Here is a 22,084-nt window from a genome sequence, read left to right on the forward strand (position 1 = left end):
TCCAGATTATAGAAATTAATCTCTCACTGGAAATATGGAAATGCAAACTGGGTTACCATTTTTCTCAATTTGACACAGATAAAACATGGAATTTTTGTCCAGTTACTGAGTGTGAAAATATGGGTAACTCATTTTTCTGATGGAAACTTCCATTTTGGGGAGGAAAATTCAACAATATGAACCAAATCCTAAATTTATCCATATCCTCTAATAAACTTAGTAATTTTTGGAATGTATCCTAATAATCTTACACACCAAGAGTGCTATGTAAGTATGCTCATTATTCCAATATCATATTAGCAAAAAGGAAAAACTCAAGACTTGATAAAGACTGCTTAATATGGTACATAAATTTTATGCTATGCAGATATGAAAATGTAGTTTACAGAGAATATTTGATATGGAAAAATGTTCAAGATATTTTAAGTGGAGAAATAGGGCATTAAACTGCACACATGGTTACATTATATATATAAAAAATTATGTGCCCAGGAGACAGGAGGGGGAACATAAAAATGTGAATGGGAGTTTCCTGAGTATGATCAGATTACTACTGTATTGCCCATCACCACCCTCTTTTTTTTTTTTTTTTACTTTCCAAAGAATTTGTATTCAGAACACGGAAGTTAGCTTTTAAAAGGAATTTAGACATTCCATAGTTAGGTCAATGAAATTTCTGGTAAAGGGAGGGATAAAAATGCTAATATGGTACATATGAATCTGGTTTTCCAAAGGGGTGGGCAGACTGAAGTCTACAACTTGAAGAAATGGCAGCTCAGAACCCTCTTCCAATTTCATTTTTGCTGCTTCTACAATATGGTATGACTATCCTAAGTACCAGTTGACCTATGGGTTCCCTTTCCATCATTAGGCTCTTAAAGCATCTTCAAGGTCATGTCGGATTGTGGGTTCTATTTGGAAATAATTAAACTCCCTTGGGACATCCCTTTATTTGATCTCTGATTTGGCTTTTAATAATGAAACTCTTTCAGGACAGAAACAAAACCATTTTGTTCATGCATTCTCATAAATACCTGTAAATGCTGTTCATCAAGACTTGTTGCCCCCTAGTGGGAAAGTCCTCAAATAACTTCTTGCTATTCACATATTACTAAAGAGCTTTAGAGTACAACACTAAAACAAATAATAGCTTTTCCCCCCTCACCTGTTTACCCAACTATGCTGTTTGCTAAGCACTGTGCTCAAGGAGGACTTTTCATGCTAACGTTAAGGCTAATAAGGTGGGTATTATATGAATTCTTAGAGATAATAGATTACAAAGTCTTTCTCTTCCAACTATGCAATAAAATACCAAGACAACAAAAACCCAATTTATCATGAAACTTAGTAAGTATCATCAGCATTTAAAATCCCAGGGCTTCCTGAATTTACTAAACATTTGATTAATTCTAAAAATTGCGTTATATTTTGGCCTTGTATGCATAACTACAAAATGAAGCAGGGCTGGTTTTCTAAGCTTTTGTGGGGAAAGATGAAAGGTGTGGAATAAAACTTTAGACATTGGTAAAACAAAGAAACAGCTTTAACTGTCAACAATCTCATCAGCTGAATAAGATAACCAGTGGTGCACTCAAATGCAAAAGTAAACTGACTTGATTCTCGAATACTTAGCACAGTGTTTTCATTTTTGTGCTCGGTTTTGTTCTTCCAGGGGTGCACATTACTGCCTCCACTTGAAATCATGAGAGGTAGACGATGCTGATGCAATATTTTCTACGGTAATGGCTTAAATTTCACGAATAATGCTTTTATCAGTACTGCTTAGTTTTCGCATATTGACAAATATTCTGAGAACGCATTGCTCTTAGAAAATTACTCTTACACACTTGAAAGAACCTGTTTTCATAATTCTAGATTTCACTTAATCTAGGAATATCTATAACCAAAATAAATCTCACGTTTAAGATTTTAGAAAAAATCCTCACTTTATTTTTAAAGGAAAAAGTGCATGGATGCATTTTTTATTCCAAGACTAAGGGCTTCACAGAATAAAGTTTAATATCCAATAGTTAAATATTATATAAACATGTGTTTACATATACTTATAACTATTCTTCTTGCCCAGCCACTAAGGAAAGATCATTGGAGATTAACAGGATGAAAGTTATTTTTCCTGGCATAATTTTTAAAAAAAAGGTTATGACAGGATAAAATGTGTTATGTATACTAGTGGCAAAGAAAATAGGAAATACAAGCAACTTGACGAGACTAAGTTTATTCTATGTATAATTTTTTATTAATAAAAAGATCAGCCATGACCATGTAAAATGAGTGGCTTGGGCTTATAGTTTACTACATCCAAGACCTTAAAAATTATACTTGAGAATATCGTTACAATGATTTATAACAGCATTCCTTGATAGAGGCATTTGCTTTCTAGCAATAAAGATTCTTTTAAAGATATATATAAAAAACCTAACCCTTAGTGTCATGGATGAGAATCATCATAGCTGATGAATCCAAAAAGAATTCCCAAAGAGTTGTTTGTAGTATTATCTCAAGACACACACCCAAAGGTTTGGAAAACAACCTCCCAGAAAGATTACTGGAAAGTTGTCCAGTCAGAGAACAGAATGCCACTGATGCTTATGGCAGGGGAATATCCTGCTTCCAAGTTGTCTGAAGGATAAATAACACAAATTACGAAATGTACCCAAGATCCCCAAATAAATTAGTAAAAGTGCCATTATCTTAAGATTTATCAGACATATAATCAGTGTTTAAACACAAATTCAGATTTGTTGAGTCCAAAAGATACAGTGATTTGATTACATAAAATTTCTCCGGGGTGCTAAAATGTTAACAAGACATAGTATTTGTGAACGTGTAGAGGGAATTACGGTTGAATTGTTTAATCATTTTCTACTATTGAAGATAAAAATAAGCAGTGGACACAAGAAACACTGAGTCCTCTAAAACTTGAGGTTATATTACTGTCAACCAAAATATACTACCATTTTCTAATAATATAAATGCCCACTTAATTTGTTTTAAAAATAAAGTCAATTTTTTCTTAATTAAAGCTTCTAGAAGATAAACAAAGGTACAGTCTACCTACTAAAAATAGGGGTGCTTTTCATCTTTGGATAAAGTATCATCACTTATGGAAAATGTAGCCATATACAAATTACCAAATTTTTATTTGAGGCATCTGTTAGAGTCCATTAAGCACGTTTTGAACACTGTACCTTTGAAGTTTGTCTTTAATAACAGCTTTGGAAAATCAAAAATTAGTAAAGCATTTATGGCAGAGCACATTTAATTCCGATTTGATAAAACTTCCATTGCTGTCGAGTCGATGCTGACTCAGAGACCCTATAGGACAGAGCAGAACTGCCCAACCGGGTTTCCAGGGCTGTAATCTTTAATCTTTACAAAAGCAGACTGTCACATCTTTCTCCCGCAGAGCCACTGGTGGGTTCAAACCTTTCGGTTAGGAGCTGACCACTTTACCACTCTGCCATCAAGGCTCCTTCTCAGATTTGATAGCAGTAAAATAAAAAGTTTAGTGCAGTGTCAATTTTAACTAAGTAAATCACTTGATGTTTTATGCTATACTGTACGACCAAATGACAAAAAAAGTTTCAACTTTCTAAAAAAGTTGAAGTCTTTCACTTAGCATTTTATAGCAAGGCAAAATGAAATTAAGTGCTGTTATGCCTTTAAAAATGAAGTTTTACAAATTGGTTCCAACTTAAAACAACTTCATTCACAGATGAGTTAAATGTAGATACTAACATGCCCAAAACTACAGTTAAAAAAAACTCTAGTGGCATTTTAGATTGCGAACTTCTTACGAATACCAAATATATATATTCAAAACATGTTTATACAGAACAAATACCTCTTCTCCATGTAAAAGACTTGTTAACAATAATTAACAAAAATGTCAAAAAACAATGGAAACTCCTCTCAAAGATTTCACTGTGCCCAAGGATAAGACACAAAATATTGGCTTAAAGAGGTAGATCAAAAAGAAAAAGAAAACCAGATTCTCCATTCTTTGTCACTTTTATTCAGTAGTTTTTTTTTTTTTTTCCTTATTTTCAGTGCCAGACATGGCAAGGAGTGATTACAGCCAACTGTTATTAAAACATTTGTTCGCAACACATACCCCCCTTTACCACTGACCCCAAACTGACTCATTTTGTGTGCTTTCGTTCCTTTTTTTTTTTAATACACCACCACCAAGACTGGGTGGAGGAGCAAGGGTAAGAGAGATGAAGGGGAGGAGTCCAGGAAGCCACAGAAGAGGAATGCTACAAGCCACAGTAAGAATGAGCTGTGTTTAATTTAAAAAAGGGGGAAGGGATGTACCCCACAAATGATACAGTATGAGGATACACAATTAAATTCCATAGCATGACTGAAGGCTTTCACTGTGTTTGACGTCATCACAATGGAAGGCATAAAAAGTGGAGTAAATCAATGTTGATACAGTCCAATCTAGTCCATTAGGCAAGATGGTGCAAGAAGTCATTTAAATTAAAAGTGCCCTACCCTTACCTAAATGGCTAGCAGACATGGAGAATAACACAGTGATGAATCCACAGAGCTTTCTCCATGTAGCTATAAAAATGTGTTGTCAAATGGCACATTGTTAAACACTGGAAAGGGGTGCCACAACGGACCTCTCTCTTTTATAGATACGAATGCTAAATTCAACTATCTCAACTAAGCAGGAAGTGGACTCTTCCGCTAGGAATGCCAACCCTAATTTACTTTGTCTTGAAATATATACAGATTGTTTGTAGTGGCTACAGCAATGATATTTTCCTTGGGGTGCCAGGCTGTATGAAGTATTTTCTTGTTGAAGTCTAGGCTGTCAACACTTATTTCATCTTTCTTTCGCTTGCCACTTGCACAGACTTTGCGTGGCTTCAGAACCGTACGAGGTTTATTGTTTTCTCGTGATGCTTCTAGGGTTATGTCTCGCTTTGTGTTCCTGTCAAACATTCTGAAGAAATTATTGTAAGATCCAGTCATGACAACACTGTAAAAGCAGATAGAACACTCAGTCAAACAAATGAAACAAGTCAAACAAAAAAAAAACAAGAGGCTGTTTTTAGTAATATTATTCAGTGATTAAATCTAACCTAGCAGTCTATAGGAAACTAAGAAGATTTGAATTAAGGAACAGGGCTGTTGACAATAACCCAGTATTTTCTTTCTTTTCAATTTTGCTCAATTTCTTTTCTTTATTCCTTGCCCCTTTCTTTCTTCCATACTAATGGTGTCTCTCAGGTTCAGCAGTGGCATTCAAAGACAGGCTTCCTTATCCTGACCAAGAGGACTCTAGGTTCATTATGGCCAGTCTTTTACTAAAACTATTGTCATAATCAAAGGAAAAACAAAACAAAAAAAATAGATAAAATTTCCAAGTTCTACTATCCTCTGTAACATGAAACCCAAATTGTATCATATCATGCTTCAGTGATAAAACTACTATTGAATAAAGTACCTCTACTTACTTTATATGCAAGCTTAAATAATTCCAAAATTGTTTTCTTTTACTATTTTCTATTTTACTGGAACACAGTAAATGCTGAATAAATACTGACAACAAAAATACTGAAAGATTAAGGATTATTTATCCTTGGGAATAGTGGCATGCATTTCAAAAACACAGTAAAAAGGAATCACACTACAACAAAATTGAGGATTACAGGCCGCAATAATTGCTTATGGTTGTAACGTTAAAACAATGATACACACCAATTACCACGTCTATGAAGTATAATGTAACATGAAAAAACTGGTACATAACAGGAAAACCAAATGAAATATCTACTACATGAATACTTCTAAAAACAGATAACAAAAGAGTAACCACCAAACTGAGATCTTATCCTTTTAATTATTTCTATCTGGTCATAAAGAAGAAAAAATTAAAGGACATTTAAACAATAACTTATATATTTAGAATTTTTTGTGTATTTTCACATTTAGTAGTGAAATACAATGTTTAATTTTTTATCTGACAGCACTGCTATCTAAGTATACTAGATATCTAAGATTACTAAATTTATCTCCAAGACACCCTGAGTGGGGGCATGAAATTATGACTTGTAATTTATGTCCATCTAAAAAAAGTTGGCTAGATTTTTTCGTGAATATGGCAACGTTGTTAATGGCCACTGAGTCGGGCCCCAACTCCTGGCGACCCATGCACAACGAAAGAAATGCTGCCCGTTTCTGTGCCACTCTGTGACTGGCTGCAGATTGGGCCACACTGTGACTCACAGGGTTTTTGCTGGCTGATTTTTGGAAGCAGATCATCACGCCGTTCTTCCTAATACGTCTAAATCTAGAAGCTCTGCTCAAATGTGTTCAACAGCAAAACACAATCCACCGCTGGCAGACAGGTGTTGGCAGGTACGGGGGGCACTGAGCAGGGACTAAGCTCAGATCCCAGGTCTCCTGCATGGAAGCTGCAAGTCTACCACTGAACCACCATTGTCCGGCAGCCGTATTAGGGGAGTGAAATAGTTTCTTTCCTTTAATAATGTTCACATTTGAATGAGGAGTTCAAATTAAAATCAATTACCTGTCAGATCCATTCCAACAACATTCAAATTTGTCAAATATGCAGTCATTTTCATATAGTGAACACAGTTTACTTCTGAGGTATTCATGCACCTGGGGAAGAACACAAATATATTACATATATACTTAACCTCATGAACTACCTGTTGGTATTAGGAAAACAAGGGGGAAAAAAAAAGGACACACGCACACTCCTTTTAATCTTCCTCTCAGATCTCCTTAGTAACAATAAAAGCCATCTATCCTAAAATTTAGAAACAGACCAGCCCCCTTGCAGAAATACACATTTTCCTACTGCAGAACAAAGTCCCTTTCAAGCATAGCACATCCACTGTTCATAAACTTGACAAAAATACTCAAGACAGAAAACATTTGAATCTGGTGCAGAGAAGAGTAATTAAACAGTACCACAGCAATACTTAAACATCATATTATTTTGCTTTCAGTTTACTAACTGCTGATTAAAAAGCACTGAACACTATGCTTTCTTTTCAAATACCATTTTATAGGCATAAATAACTGAAGTGTATGTTTTCATTCCACCACGTCTGTCAGTTTGTCGTACTGTGGTGGCTTGCATGTTACTGTGATAGTGGAAACTCTGCCACTGGTATTTCACATACTAGCAGGGTCACCCTTGCCGGACAGGTTTTAGCAAAGCTTTCAGACTAAGACAAACCAAGAAGAAGGGACTGGCAGTCTAATTCTGAAAACTGGTCAGTGAAAGCCTTACGAATAGCAGCGAAACATTGTCTGATATAGTGCTTGAAGATGAGCCCCTCAGGTTGGAACGCACTCAAAAGGCAACTGGGGAAAGGCTGCTTCCTAAAAGTAGAGTTGACCTTAATGTAGATAGAGTCAAGCATTTGGAACCTTCATCTGCTCATATGGCACAACTCAAAAAGAGAAGAAATAGCTGCAAACATCCAATAATAATCAGAATGTGAATGTTTGAAATATGAACCTAGGAAAATCGGGAAGTCGTCAAAAATGAGATGGAACATATAACACCGTGGAATGCATAAACACCAATATCCTAGGCATTAGTGAGCTAAATGGACTGGTACTGGCCATTTTCAATCAGACAATCATATGGTCTACTATGGCAGCAATGATAACTTGAAGAGGAATGGCGTTGCATTCACTGTCCAAGAGAACATTTCAAGATCTATCCTAAAGTACAACACTGTCAGTGATATAATATCCACACACCTACTAGAAAGACCAGCTAACTACTACATCAAATTTATGCACGAATCACTAATGCCAATGGTGAAGAAATCAAAGATTTTTTTACCAACTTCTACAGTCTGAAATTGATCATAATAATTACTGGCAATTGGGCTGCAAAGTTGGAAACAAAGGGGGAGGACTGGCAGTTGGAAAATATGGCTTTGGTGACAGAAATGACACTGGAGATCACATGACAGAATTCTGAAAGACCAACAACTTCTTCATTGCAAACATCTTTTTTTAAACAACATAACATAAACAGCGACTATACACATGTACCTGGTCAGGTGGAATACAGAGGAATCAAGCCGACTGTATCTGTGGAAATAGGTACTGGAGAAGCTCAGTATCAGTCAGAACAAGGCCAGGGGCGGACGACAAACAGACCGCCAATTGCTCATTTGCAATTTCAAGTTGAAGAAAATTAGAACAAATCCAAGAGAGTGAAAGTATGATCTTATATATTCTACCTGAAATAAGAGATCATCTCAAGGATAAATTTGATGCATTGAATACTAATGACCAAATACCAGATGAGCTGAAGAATGACAGCAAGGACACCATACATAAAGAAAACCAAGATGTCATTAAAAAGACAGGAAAGAAGAAAAAAGACCAAAATGGATGACAGAAGGGACTCTGAAGGCTGCTCGTGAACACAGAGTAGATTAAAGCCAAAGAAGAAATGACGTAAGAGAGCTGAACAGATTTCAAAGGGTGGCTCAAGAAGGCAAAGTCAAGTCTTATCCTGAAATGTCCAAAAATCTGGGAACAGAAAGCCAAAAGGGAGGAACATGCTCGGCACTTCTCAAGCTGAAAGAGCTGAAGAAAAAAATCAAGCCTCAAAGTACAATACTGAAGGATTCTATGGGGAAAATATTAAAGGACACAGAAAGAACTGAAAGAGTAGTCAGTACACCAAAAAGAATTGGCTGACATCCAACCATTTCAGGAGGAAGCATAAGATCAAGAATCAATGATACTGAAAGCACTGGCAAAAAACAAGGCTCTAGGAACTGATGAAATACCAAATGAGATGTTTCAACAAACAAAAGTAGCACTGGAAGTGCTCGTTTGTCTATGCCAAGAAATCTGGAAGACAGCTACCTGGCCAACCAACTGGAAGAGATCTCTATTTGTACCCATTCCAAAGAAAGGTGATCCAACAGAATGTGGAAAATACCGACCAGTATCATTAATATCACACACCAAGTAAAATTTTGCAGAATATCATTAAAAAGCAGTTGCAGCAGTACATCGTCAGAGAACTGCCAGGAATTCACGCCAGATTCAGAACAGGACGTGGAACAAGGGGTATCACTGCTGATGTCAGACGGATCCTGGCTGACAGCAGAGAATACCAGGAAGATGTTTACCTGGGTTTTATTGACTGTGCAAAGGCATTCGACTGTGTGGGTCATTATGAATTATGAATAACATCGGGAAACATGGGAATTTCAGAACTCTTAATTGTGTTCATGTGGAACCTCTACACAGACCAAGAGGTAGTTGTTCAAACAGAGCAAGAGGATATCGCATCCTTGCATTATACTTATTCGATCTGTATGCTGACCAAATAATTTCAGAAGCTGGACTACATGAAGAAGAATGTGTCATCAGGACTGGTGGAAGACTCATTAACAATCTCTGATATGCAGATGACACAACCTTGCTTGCTGAAAATGAAGAGGACTTGAAACCCTTACTGATGAAGATCAAAGGCTACAGGCTTCAGTGTGGATTACACCTCAACATAAAAAAACCAAAAATTCTTACAACTGGACCAATAAGCAACATTGTGATAAATGGAGAAAATTATAACATTGTCAAGGATTTCATTTTACTTGGATCCACAATCAATGCCCACAGAAACAGCAGTCAGGAAATCAAACAATATACTGCGTGATTTAAAGTTAAGAAAAGTGTGTGTCAGGGTTGTATCCTTTCACCATACTTATGCAATCTATATGCTGAGTAAATAATCTGAGAAGCTGGACTATATGAACAACACGGCATCAGGGCTGGAGGAAGACTCACTAACAACCTGCGATATGCAGATGACACAATCTTGCTTACTCAAACTGAAGAGGCTTTGAAGCACTTACTGATGAAGATCAAAGACCACAGCCTTCAGCATGGAATACACCTCAACATAAAAAAAAAAAAATCCTCAACTGGACTAATAAGCAAAATCATGATAAATGGAGAGAAGATCGAAGCTGTAAAGCATTCCTTTTATTTGGATCCAAAATCAATGCCGCCCATGGAAGCAGCAGTCAAGAAATTAAAAGACACGTGGCATTAGGCAAATCTGCTGCAAAAGACCTCTTTAATGTATTAAAAAGCAAAGATGTCACTTTAAGGACTAAGGTGCACTGGACCCAAGCCATAGTGTTTTCAATCACCTCATATGCATGGGAAAATTGGACAATGAATAAGGAAGACTACCTCTGAATTAGAGTGTTGGTGAAGTTATTGAATATACCATGGACTGCCAGAAGAAGGAACAAATCTGTCTTGGAAGAAATACAGCCAGTATGCTTATTTGAAGAAACTACGGCAGGACTTTGTCTCACACACTTTGGACACGTTATCAGGAGGGACCAGTCCCTGAAGAAGGACATTGCGCTGGGTAAAGCAGAGGGTCAGCGAAAAAGAGGAAGACCCTCAATGAGATGGACTGACACAGTGGCTGCAACAATGGCTACAAGCATAACAACGTTTGTGAGGATGACGCAGGACCAGGCAGTTTTGTTCTGTTGTACACAGGGTTGCTATGAGTCAGAACTGACTTGACAGCACCGAACAACAACAACCTAGGGATCTCTGAGGTTGGTGGAACCCTACTGGTGAACAAACACTAAACTGGGATTAACACAATATAAACAAAACCCTTAATAAACTCTTTAAAGTAAACATAATATATGCTCATGGAAAGATAAAAGTGTAAATACCTGGTATGTTTCCACAGGCCTGTTTTCCATATTTAAGTCCCAAATTTTGACTGACAAATAGTCTCTAGTCATCATATATCGACCACTGTGGCTGAATTTTACATCAGAAATAGAAGAGATGATTTCAGAAAAAAATGACCTGTTACTGGGATCTTCAGGTTCTTCAAACACTAAAAACAAGCAGAAAAAGAGCAAAGTATACAATATTCGCTCTTTAGCAAAGCATTTCCTGAAACAGCTGTTCATAAACTTTCTATGTGAAGTAAAATGACGGGCTACTCCCAAAAGCCAAACCAAACCCACTGCCACTGAGCTGATTCCGACTCACAGTGACCCTGTAGGAGAGAGTAGAACTGCCCCACAGGGTTTCCAAGGCTGTATACGGAACCCGGCTGCCACACTTTCTCCTGCGGAGCAGCTGGTGAGCTCGATCATCAGCTTTTTGGTTAGCAGCTGAACACTTAACCACTGCACAACCAAGGATTCACGATAGGCTAATAAAGGACTGAAAAACATCACTCTGGCTCTAACAACGTAATTTCCCTGAAAGTTTTTTAAAACATAATCAGTTGATACTGAAGTTCAAAACGCGAAAGTATGCAGTACACTTCCAGAGTCACACAGCTAATTCAGCAGAACTAGACTCAGTCAGGACTTCAGTATATGCAGAACATAAATTTACATATACTCACTGACTTTGTAGTGTCACAACATAAAAGACACCTTCCTCACCATCAAAATTTGTACCTGCATTTTATTTTTCAGCAGGCAGGTAAAACTGCTTTGATAACAGGCATGCATTGATTTTTATGAGCTTTAAAAATACTCAACAACATAAAGATGAGAACACTGCAACCCCTTAATTTTTTAATACAGTAGTTTTCAATTTTTTTTTTTAAAGCCACGGAAACCTCTTCTCATAAGAAATCCTCGCAGGAAGATCAAAACAGAAAGAAAGGAAGGAAGATTTGCAGCAGGGAGGAGGGGAAAAGGGAAGGAGGGAAGGGAGGAGGAGAAAGGGAAAGAAACAGCTCAGCTTGAATACAAAATTGAGGAGCTCCAAGGAACCAACTACAAGTTTCAAAAAAAAACCCAGCATTTCACTACAATATATCCATTGGGAGGGACATGAGCAGAAATACTATCAAGAGTTCTTCCAGTAACCTCTACTGCCTCATGTGGTTAGGCAGTTTAGCAAAGGATACAAGAGGTCTTGGAAACAAAGGTTAACAACCTGCAAATATACGTAAATGTAGTTAACATGCCTGAGGCTAGTGTTACACAAACAGAAAATGTTATCATTTTAAATAAACTTACATTTAGAATGTCTATCACAGAGGGCAGATGCCCTCATGTCACATAACCGAATAGTTCCTTTACTGCTGCTGTATACAAATGTGTTACAGCTGTTTGGATGGAATTCTGCTGCTGTAATCACCTCGGTTAGCTCTTCCATATTGGCAGGCTTAATGTCCACGATATCTGAATACATTTGATTAAGGAATTTCCACTTAGGAAAAAAAGGCAAATATAATCTTACATTTCTTAAACCTAAAAGTCATTCATATTCCTGAACAAAGTATTAATTCTAAATTACATTCTAGTAAACAGTTCAAAAACTGGTCTCTTGCACTCTATTAAAAAAAAAAAAAAATTCTTGACAGGCAGCCAGCATTCAGTTAAAAAACCACCACTGCCGTCAAGTCGATTCCGACTCATAGCGACCCTACAGGACAGAGTAGCATTCAGTTACCAGTTTATATTTGTTTTCATTTAATAGGTTTCTTTGTAATGAGGGGAATTTAGACCCACCAGATGCCAAAAAGTACCCTAAATCTACATTAAATAAAACAGAGTATAGATAAATCAGTGGATCAGAACACAGCCCAAAGAGACTGCAAAATATTTGCAAAGTTAAGATATAAAGGTGGCTGTTCATACCACTGCCGGGGCAAGGGTGATTACTTTTTAAACAACTGAACATTTGGGGAGAAAATTAGCTACAAATCTGTATCTTAATCCTTAAAAAAAACCAAAAACCAAACCGAGTGCTGTCGAGTCGATTCCGACTCATAGCGACCCTATAGGACAGAGTAGAACTGCCCCATAGAGTTTCCAAGGAACCCCTGGCGGATTTGAACTGCCAACCCTTTGGTTAGCAGCCGTAGCACTTAACCATGACACCACCAGGGTTTCCTCTTACTCCTTAAACGAGAATAAATTCCAGAGGGATCAAAATTTTAACACTTAAAAAAAAAAATTCTTAGAATATGGACATCTAATCATTTTACAATGTAGACGTCTTTCTCAGTATGATACAAATCCCAGAATAAAAGACTGGTAAGTTTATCTTCATAAATATTAAGAGATCTTAGTGTGCACTGAGGGAAAAATAAAAACTCAAAGGGGGGAACTACTGCAACATAAACAATAGAACACATTTACTTAACATAAAAAGCGTGCCTTTAAAGGGTCGGTAACTATATACGCAAATCCAACAAACAAATGAGAAAAGAACAAAAATATAAATGTTTCACACACATTAAACAATTACTCAAGTCTACTCATGATGAGAGAAATGCAAATCAAAACAAGAGTACTTTTCACTAACTTAGACTTGTAAGGTATAGGGAAAGGAACTCTTTTATACATTGTTGGTGGGTTATTATTTAGTATAAAGCTTTTTTACTTTTTCAAATGATATCCGTTTGGAAATATATACATGAACAGTGGTAGTAATGCCTGCTAACATTATGAAGAATATTTAAAAAACGTATTTAAATGGGGTTTGAGGAAGTATTTCTATTGACTTTGTAACATTTTGACTTGTCTACATTTTTTTCCAACCTCAGCAAGAATTTATTTAAAAGTATACAATACTTCTCAAATTTCTTCTTTACAAAAACTCAGTGATTAAAAAAAGATGCTACAATAGACAAAAGACATTAGACAATTCCTCAAGATCCTACAAATATAATTCTTAAATCAATATATGAGCCCCTTTTCTTTATCGAGTAACTTTTTCCCGATGTTTAATCACTCGTATACAAAGAAAAAATGGTATAAAATAAGAAGCCACATATGTTAAAAGACAATATAAAAAGGAAGAATGAAAATACATTAGGAGGGATGGAAATAAACCCAGTATAGACACAATATACCTCTGTTACCAAACATGAAAAAAATGAACCAAATGGATACTAAAACTTCTATCCGTAATTTCCAGATGCCAAAGATTAATCCGCAAATCATCTGCAGATAAATATGTTTCATAATCACTATTAATAGAAATAGAGTTGATGTGATATGTATGAGCATTGGCAAATATTCTGCGTGGACTGGCCTCAACCATTAGATCCATGGGCCTAAAGACTGGTACCTGTCAATAAGACACATGAAAAATATTTATTAATATTCAGTGTTTACAGCAGCAATCAAGGTTGACAGCAGTTCCTTAGTTTCTGAAGAAAAATAAAATCAGCTCACAGCATTTAATTCTTAGTATTTGTAAGCTACAACTAGATTATTTGGCCCATTTCTGGTTGTTTGATCTCCATAGAAAATTAATTTTGAAAACGAATCTAGCTGATATTCAAACTATAAGGGCAAAACAGATTGCGGCACAGTGTAAAACACAGCCTGTGTTTGAGCCCTGGTTGTGCCCCAGATCACAGTGAGACCTCTATGTTAGGTGCATTTCTATATTTAAAACAGGAATTAATAAAATTAGCTGGTTACAGAATTGTTGGGCGGGAAGCAGAATATTACTATACCTATTCAAGTTCAGCTCAGGATCTAGACTATGTATGTGGACAGAATACTATTCAGCAGAATTAGAATAATTTTTTTCTTATGTACTTACTCGTAGTGTAGTAACTGTAGTAGGATCTCTATACCTTCCATCTTCCTCTTTCAAGTTATACCCTTCTGGTCTTTTGTCCCTTTCACTGATTTTCCATAATTTTATTGTTTTATCTGGGGAAAAAATAAAATCCTCAAAGAAGGATAGACATTTTAATGCATATTTAGGCATGTCACTTCATATTTCACCTAAAAAGAGTCTAAGAATGAAATTCCTTGTCTGACATAATAAAAAACAAATTTCCTATTATCAGGTGAATAAAAACACATATACATATAAATCCAGTAGCGAAATCACAAATTTATATGTAAAGAACACCTATATAAAATTTCACTTGTATTTAAAAACTCACACCCAGGTCTCTATCCTTTAAAAATATTTAAAATCAGAGGAACAAAATGCAAAAGTTGGACAATGAATAAGGAAGGCTGAAGAAGAACTGATGCATCTGAATTATGCTGTTGGCAAAGAATACTGAATATACACTATGGGCTGTCAGAAAAAAGACCAAATCTGTCTTGGAAGAAGTACAGCCAGAACATTCCTCAGAAGCAAGGATGGCAAAACTTTGTCTCATGTACTTTGGACGTATTATCAGGTAGGACGAATCCCTGGAGGACAATCATGCTTGGTAGAGGGTCAGCAAAAAAGAGGAAGTCCCTCAACGAGATGGACTGACATAGTGGCTGCAACCATGGGCTCAAACATAGTAACGATTGTGAGGATGGCACAAGACCAGGCAGTGTTCTGTTCTGTTGTACACAGGGTTGCTATGAGTCGAAACTGACTTGACAGCACCGAACAACATATGTGTATACACATATATAGCTACACATACACATACATACACACACACATATTTTTAAAAATTGTAAAGAGGAAAAAAAGGTAAGCTAGGATACACTACTACTCAGAATCAAAACTGTAAGGGATTTGGGACTCCCTTGGTCCTGCTTCCTAAAAGAAAAAGTTTAAATTAGTGAAGATGCCACAAATAAATCCCTTCAGTGGCCTGGATGCCTCAGTTTAAACCCATCTTTTCCCTTATTACATCAGGGGTTCAGAAGTAGGAAACAGGGCCTGAAAAAATACTGACTGATTAAAAACTTATGTTCCCAGATCCTTCAAGACAAAATTTCTAGGTATCGAGACAGACAATACAGCATTTTATTTTTTGAACATTTTAGGAGAAACCTTACAGAACAAATTCATTTCCCATTCAACAATTTATACACAGCTTGTTTCCTGACATTCATTGCACTACTTTTTTAATGAACTTTCTATTTTGGAATTTAGATATACAGAAAAGTTGCAAAGACAGTACAGTGTTCCCACATAATCTTCACACAGTTTCTTCGAATGTTAACATCTTATGCAACAAGACTAAGAAATTAACACTCATATATTATTAACTAAACTATAGACTTACTCAGATTTCACTGTTTTCCACTAATGTCCTTTTTCTGTTCTGGGAACCAGACCACATTGCATTTAGTTGTCATGTCTCCTTACTCTTCTGACTTTAACAGTTTTTCAGACTTTCCTCGTTATGTTCCATAACTCTGACACTCGAGGAATGCTGGTCAGGTATTTTGTTGAGTGTCCCTTAATTGGGTTTGCCTGATGTTTTCTCATCATCTCAATGGGTTTTTTAAGAATACCAGAGATGAACTGCCTTCTCGTTGTATCACATCAGGAGGTAGATGGTATCAACATGTCTGATGCTGGTGATCACTTGGCTAATGTGGTGTCTGCTAGGTTTCTCCACCACATACTTACTACCTTTTCTCTTGCCACACTCTGTTCTTTGGAAGCAAGTTACTAGTTCAGTCTGCACTTAAATGGATGAATTAAGTTTCGCCTCCTGGAATGGAGAGTTAGCTATACAATATTATTTGGAATTTTTCTCTTTTTTTTATTTACGCAATCACATATATCAATAATAATTCATGTATATTTATTTAATATTTTGTGTTATAATCCTAAAATAGTATTCTCAAATAAAAATATTCTTAATGGTCTTTCCTAAGCAAATTGGTGTAAAATAAAAACACATCAGTCCTGTAGAAAGGATGTCAAGGAAAAAAAATGTCCTGTAGAAATATGTCAGTGACTCTAGCTCAGTATATCTCTATCTTCCATTTGTAGAAGAACACCACAGTTGTCCTGTGGATGACCTTCTCAAAGATGAAGTGTAAACAGAGAAACATGATTGACCTTAAGAACTTATAATCGATTGTTTAATCTACTATTTTTACACAAATACCACACACCTTCTATGTTGGCCAACCATGTCCTCCCCTCCAAGGTATTTTCATAAGCACGCTATGCTAATTTTTTTACAGCAACATGAAAAAAAAAATTGGCAAAGTGTCACTTATGAAAATGCCTCGTGTGGGGAGGGTGCAGCTGGCAAACAAACATAGAAGGCACGTTATTTGCCTAAAAATACAGTAAATCCTATGCAATCTTGTTTTATAGTTATCTTGTAGTTAAGCTCCATGTGTTTTCTAAGTGCTACGTCAATAACTTATATACATTTACAGAGTTAGGCAGTCATATCTTTTAGAATATTTAACTTGTTCAAAAATCTATTTTTTATGCTTGTGTGTGTTGTGTGCTGTCAAGATGATTCCAACTCATAGCAACCCTATATAGTAAAACTGTCCCATAGGGTTTCCTAGGCTGTAAATATACCAGAGCAGATCACCAGGTCTTTTCCCCCACAGGGCAGCTGACAGTTTGAACTGCTGACATTTGGGTTGTAAGTTGGGTATGCAACCATTGCACCACGAGGGACGGACAGATGGACAGACACACACCTAGCTTAAATTACATATATTTGGGACAAGTAACTATTTTCTAAAATAATCACCTGAAGATAGTTCCTTCCCTACTCCCACAGCTGTCTTGTGGTCTGTTCAAGTCTTTACCTTTAGTAAACCCACCAGTAAAGATGCACACAAAAAAATCACAATATACTCATCAAATTTTCAAATGAGATGAGATTACCCTGTGGCTTCTAATAGTGTTATAGGAAGAAAACACTGAAAAGTCCTGACGAATCGGGCAAATAGATTTTTAAAACAAAATAAATTTCAAAACAAACTTGTGATTTAAAGAGTTTAAAATTTCTCAACAGTATAAACACAGGACACAGAAGTACTAATATACATGATTTCACCACAGTGCCTGGGGACAAGGCAGGTAGGAAACAAAATAACTCTTGTAGTAACTATAAAATATAAATTTTAAAAAATCCTTATGCTCTCAAAAGTAATTTTTTTTTTAACCTGGAGTTTTTGGCCCATAAAAGGGGATATCTCAGAAGAATCAAACCTTATAAAACTGCATGCAAAATTACGTAAATAGATATAGTTTTGTACAGGGGGTTATCAAATCTGTTTCTTCTAAGAGGTTAGGAACTGTTTATGATGTTTCCCTAAATTGTCAACATTTATGATGCTCACCAGTAATAATTAAAGAACTGTGCCAGTAGCCCAAAAGCCCTTATGCTCCTGTCTTGACACTAACAGTGTTAGGGCAGGGAACGCCATGCTGCCAAGTTCACTTTTAGGGAACGCATCTTTCTAAGATCCAAAAAACTTCTTAAGTTGTTCAAACAACTAATTTATGAGTCAACTCTGTATTACTCATATATTTAAGATGCATTGTTACCAGGTTAATCTGACTTTTATGCAATGAGGAGGAATAACAAGAGATTTCAGAGAAAGGCAAAAGAAGGTTAAAAAGAAAGAAAATAAAATCACTTGAAGAAATAAATATTAAATGAATTGAAGTTATAAAGAGACTAATAAGTCATTTAAGTAAAATTCATATGGGAAACAAGAAATAGTTTATGATGATGACGGAAAACTCATGTAAAGAGAAAAATAAGATTAATTTCGGTTAATCATAACTGGAAACACCGGTTCTATTTTCTACCATTCACCTAACAAGTTGTTGTTGTTAGATGCTGTGGTGTCGATTCCAAATCATGGTGACTCCACGTGTGTCAGAGTAGAACTGCTCCACAGGATTTTCAATGTTATGACCTTTCAGAAGAAGACTGTCAGGCCTGTCTTCCGAGACAGCTCTGGGTAGGTTCAAACTGCCAACCTTTCAGCCAGTAAGTAGTCCAGCACTTAACTGTTTGTGCCATCCACGGACTCCTCCACAGTAGCAGCCTCTAATCTTTTTATGAATATAACAGTCCACTACATTTCGGGGGAGGGAGTTTTTATGCTTTATCTCACAGAGAAAACTTAAACAAAATAATATAGACATTAATGCTGGTATTTTCCCATACTTGCTTTCTCTTTTAAGAATAAAACTTCTCGAGTATAGCTTAAGGCCTACTCCTCCTGTCCTTTTTCTTATTCTACAATTCCCAGACATAAGCCTAACCTGAAGCTGGTTGGTGAAGCTCTTATACCTGTTTTGTACTTCCATATTGCATGGCAGTTAACAAGATCACTATTTTTACCACAAAAAAAAATACTGCAGCCTCCCTCACAGTTGTATTTTACTTACTATCCATCAACAAGAACAAGAAAGACAAAAACCTACAATGCATTCTGTAGTGCCTTTAAGAGAAATTATATTATTAATCAGTATTTTAAAGCTTAGTAGTAAACATACTTGGGAGACACTGTTGATACTATGTACAGGGGGAAAAAAATTGTGTACTCCTGACCCAGACACTGGAATTCACAACGGTTTCTCCCTCCACTGAACTGCTGTAGTGCTCAGTGTCTAAAGTCAGCTGCCGCTGAGTCGATTCCAACTCGGGGCAGCCCCATGTGTGTCAGGGTACAACTGCGCTCTATGGGGTTTCCAACGGTAGACTTTTCAGAAGTAGATCACCAGGGCTTTCTTCCGAGGTGCCTCTGGGTGAACCTTTTGGTTAGCTGAGCATATTAACCATTTGCAACACCCAAGGGACCAGGGTCCAGAATGGCTCATTTGGTGCCTACATGTTGCTTTCACTATTTCAAACTAGAGAGGGGCATGCAGAAGCCTACCTGGAAGATACATCTGGATATAAACTGAGAGCTGAAAGATATGTTAAGATTTAACCCATGAATGAATTGAAATGGGATCTGCTTCCAAATAATACTGGGGAGATGGGAAAGGAGAAGTGCCTAGGAAATGGAATTTCACTATGAATTGATAATCGCTGGAGTTGGGTGATGGGTTTGTGAGACTGCATTATACTATTTTCTCTGTATCAGTGTATATTTCAAAATTTCTCTTTATAAAAAGATTTAGCCTATTAAGAAATGAACTGTCATAATTATTAAACCCAAAAAACCAAACCCACTGCTGCCGAGTCAATTCCAACTCACAGCAACCCTACAGGACAGAGTAGGAGTTTCCAAGGAGGGTCTGGTGGATTCGAACTGCCGACCTCTTGATTAGTAGCCAAAGCACTTACCCACTATGCCACCAGGGTTTCCGTCGTAATTATTAGGAACAAATATTCCAATACAAACACACTTCTTTGTAACATTTACTTCCAAAAGCAGAAATTACATAAATGGTACAATTATTATTTGATGTCAAGGAAAAAAACAAAAAAAGCAATAACTAAGAAACACTATTTGAAATAACTTAGTTTACCATACAAATTAAAACTGAATCAACATTAGAAGCCAATATACGGTATGAGTAAATACAGGTCCATCGATGATGCTGTGAGTTATGGGCTTTGCATGGTTATTTCTATTTGCTTTTCTTTTAATAAGGAGAAGAAAAAATGCAGCTCATGTGGAAAAGAGGCAGAGAATACAAATTTCAGCAAGTTGGTTGGGGAGAGCTTTCATGATCAGAAAACGGGCACCTACGAGGAGGCAAACATTTATGGTATCAGCTGGTAGCATCATTTTGTGGACTAGATTTCTAAGAACTCAATACACAGTAGGCTACGAGGGATAAAGTATGCAAAGGGAGTACTCAGAGTCTTCCACCAGGCTCACCCGAGAAGTCATTTCAGCTTACACTCTCCAAATGGCAGAATGCTAGAATTTTGTTTATTTTTAATTTTATTAACAGTGAGGGGATGAGAAAATTTGAGTGGCTTTTTCCAATGCATGTGCCATCCTCAAAAGTTTTAACCTAAGTTTTTATATACTATGGTTCCCAGAACCTGGAAGTATTCCTTAATCACTCTAATGACCCTCTTTAGATCCAAGACATAGCAACTTGTAAGAAAAAATATTTTTGAAGAACAAAAAGAAATCACTCAACTCTGAACTCTTCATAAAGTACTCTAAATTCTGGTAGACTCAATATACAATTCTAATACTTGTTTAATAATTTTTCCTGGAAAGGCAAAATAGTGTAAGAAGAATCTTCTTCCAGCTATGTGGCTTGTTGGGAAGAAGGCAGTATGCCGATTCCATGTTTTGTCCTTATTTGACAGACACCAAGCAGAGTGTTTTCCTGGAGAATACCCTTTAGAGGAGGCCATACTTTCAAAAAATATTTTGAATTTACAGTTTGAAATTTGTTTTCGGTAGCGTCTGTTGTTGTTATGTGCCGTAGAGGTCGTTTTGACTCATAGCAACTCTACGTACAACAGAACAAAACACTGCCCAGCCCTGTGCCATCCTCATAATAGTTATGTTTGAGCCCACTGTTGCAGCCACTGTGGCATTCCCTCTAATTGAGGGTCTTCCTCTTTTTTGCAGACCCTCTACCAAGCATGAAGTCCTTCTCCAGGGACTGGTCCCTCCTGATAACATGTCCAAAGTACGCAAGTGAAAGTCGTGCCATGCTTGCTTCTAAGGAGCATTTTAGCCATACTTCTTCCAAGACAGATTTGTTCATTCTTCTGGCAGTTCATGATATACTCAATATTTCTGTCAACACCTTAAGTCAAAGGCATCCATTTTTCTTTGGCCTTCCTTATTCATTGTCCAGCTTTCACACGCATGAGGCTGACTGACAATACCATGACTTGGGTTAGACGCACCTTAGTCAAGGTGGTATCTTTGCTTTTTAATACTTTAAAGAGGTCATTTGCAGCAGATTTTCCCAATACGTCGTTTCATCTCCTGATTGCTGCTTCCACAGTCGTCGACTGCGCATCGAAGTAAAAGGAAATCCTGGCCAATATTTTTTCATTTATCATGATGTTGCTTACTGGTCCAGTTGTGAGGGTTTCTGTTTTCTTTATGTTAAGGTATAACACAAACTGAAGGCTGTAGTCTTTCATCTTCATCACTAAGTGCTTCGAGTCCTCTTCACTTTCAGCAAGCAAGGTTGTGTCGTCTGTGTATCACAGGTTGTTATTGAGTCTTCCTCCAATCCTGGTGCCCTGTTCTTCTTCATGTAGTCTAGCGTCTCGAGTGATTTGCTCAGCATACAGATTAAGTACAGTAAAAGGATACAACGCTGACGTACCTTTCCTGGTCTTAAACCACGCAGTATCCCCTGGTTCTGTTTGAACAACTGCCTCTTGGTC

The 22,084-nt window shown here is 36.7% G+C and overlaps 1 protein-coding gene across 2 annotated transcripts in view; it reads right to left on the minus strand.

Moving 5' to 3' along the window:
• Nucleotides 1-2,071: 2,071 nt before the first annotated feature.
• PPP2R2A (protein phosphatase 2 regulatory subunit Balpha) overlaps nt 2,072-22,084 on the minus strand; it is an 87,699-nt gene continuing 67,686 nt past the window's right edge. Inside the window, exons 5-10 of one of the 2 annotated variants that reach the window (XM_049866365.1) lie at nt 14,617-14,729; nt 13,956-14,133; nt 12,072-12,236; nt 10,755-10,924; nt 6,569-6,660; nt 2,072-5,014 (exon numbers count right to left, since the gene is read on the minus strand). In XM_049866365.1, the coding sequence (XP_049722322.1) occupies nt 4,735-5,014; nt 6,569-6,660; nt 10,755-10,924; nt 12,072-12,236; nt 13,956-14,133; nt 14,617-14,729 (998 nt within the window). In that variant the 3' untranslated portion in view covers nt 2,072-4,734. The remainder of the gene's footprint in view (nt 5,015-6,568; nt 6,661-10,754; nt 10,925-12,071; nt 12,237-13,955; nt 14,134-14,616; nt 14,730-22,084) is intronic. The other variant, XM_049866364.1, reaches the window with a different exon arrangement.

This window comes from Elephas maximus, chromosome 22, assembly GCF_024166365.1.
Source record: "Elephas maximus indicus isolate mEleMax1 chromosome 22, mEleMax1 primary haplotype, whole genome shotgun sequence".
NCBI classification, from domain to species: Eukaryota; Metazoa; Chordata; class Mammalia; order Proboscidea; family Elephantidae; genus Elephas; species Elephas maximus.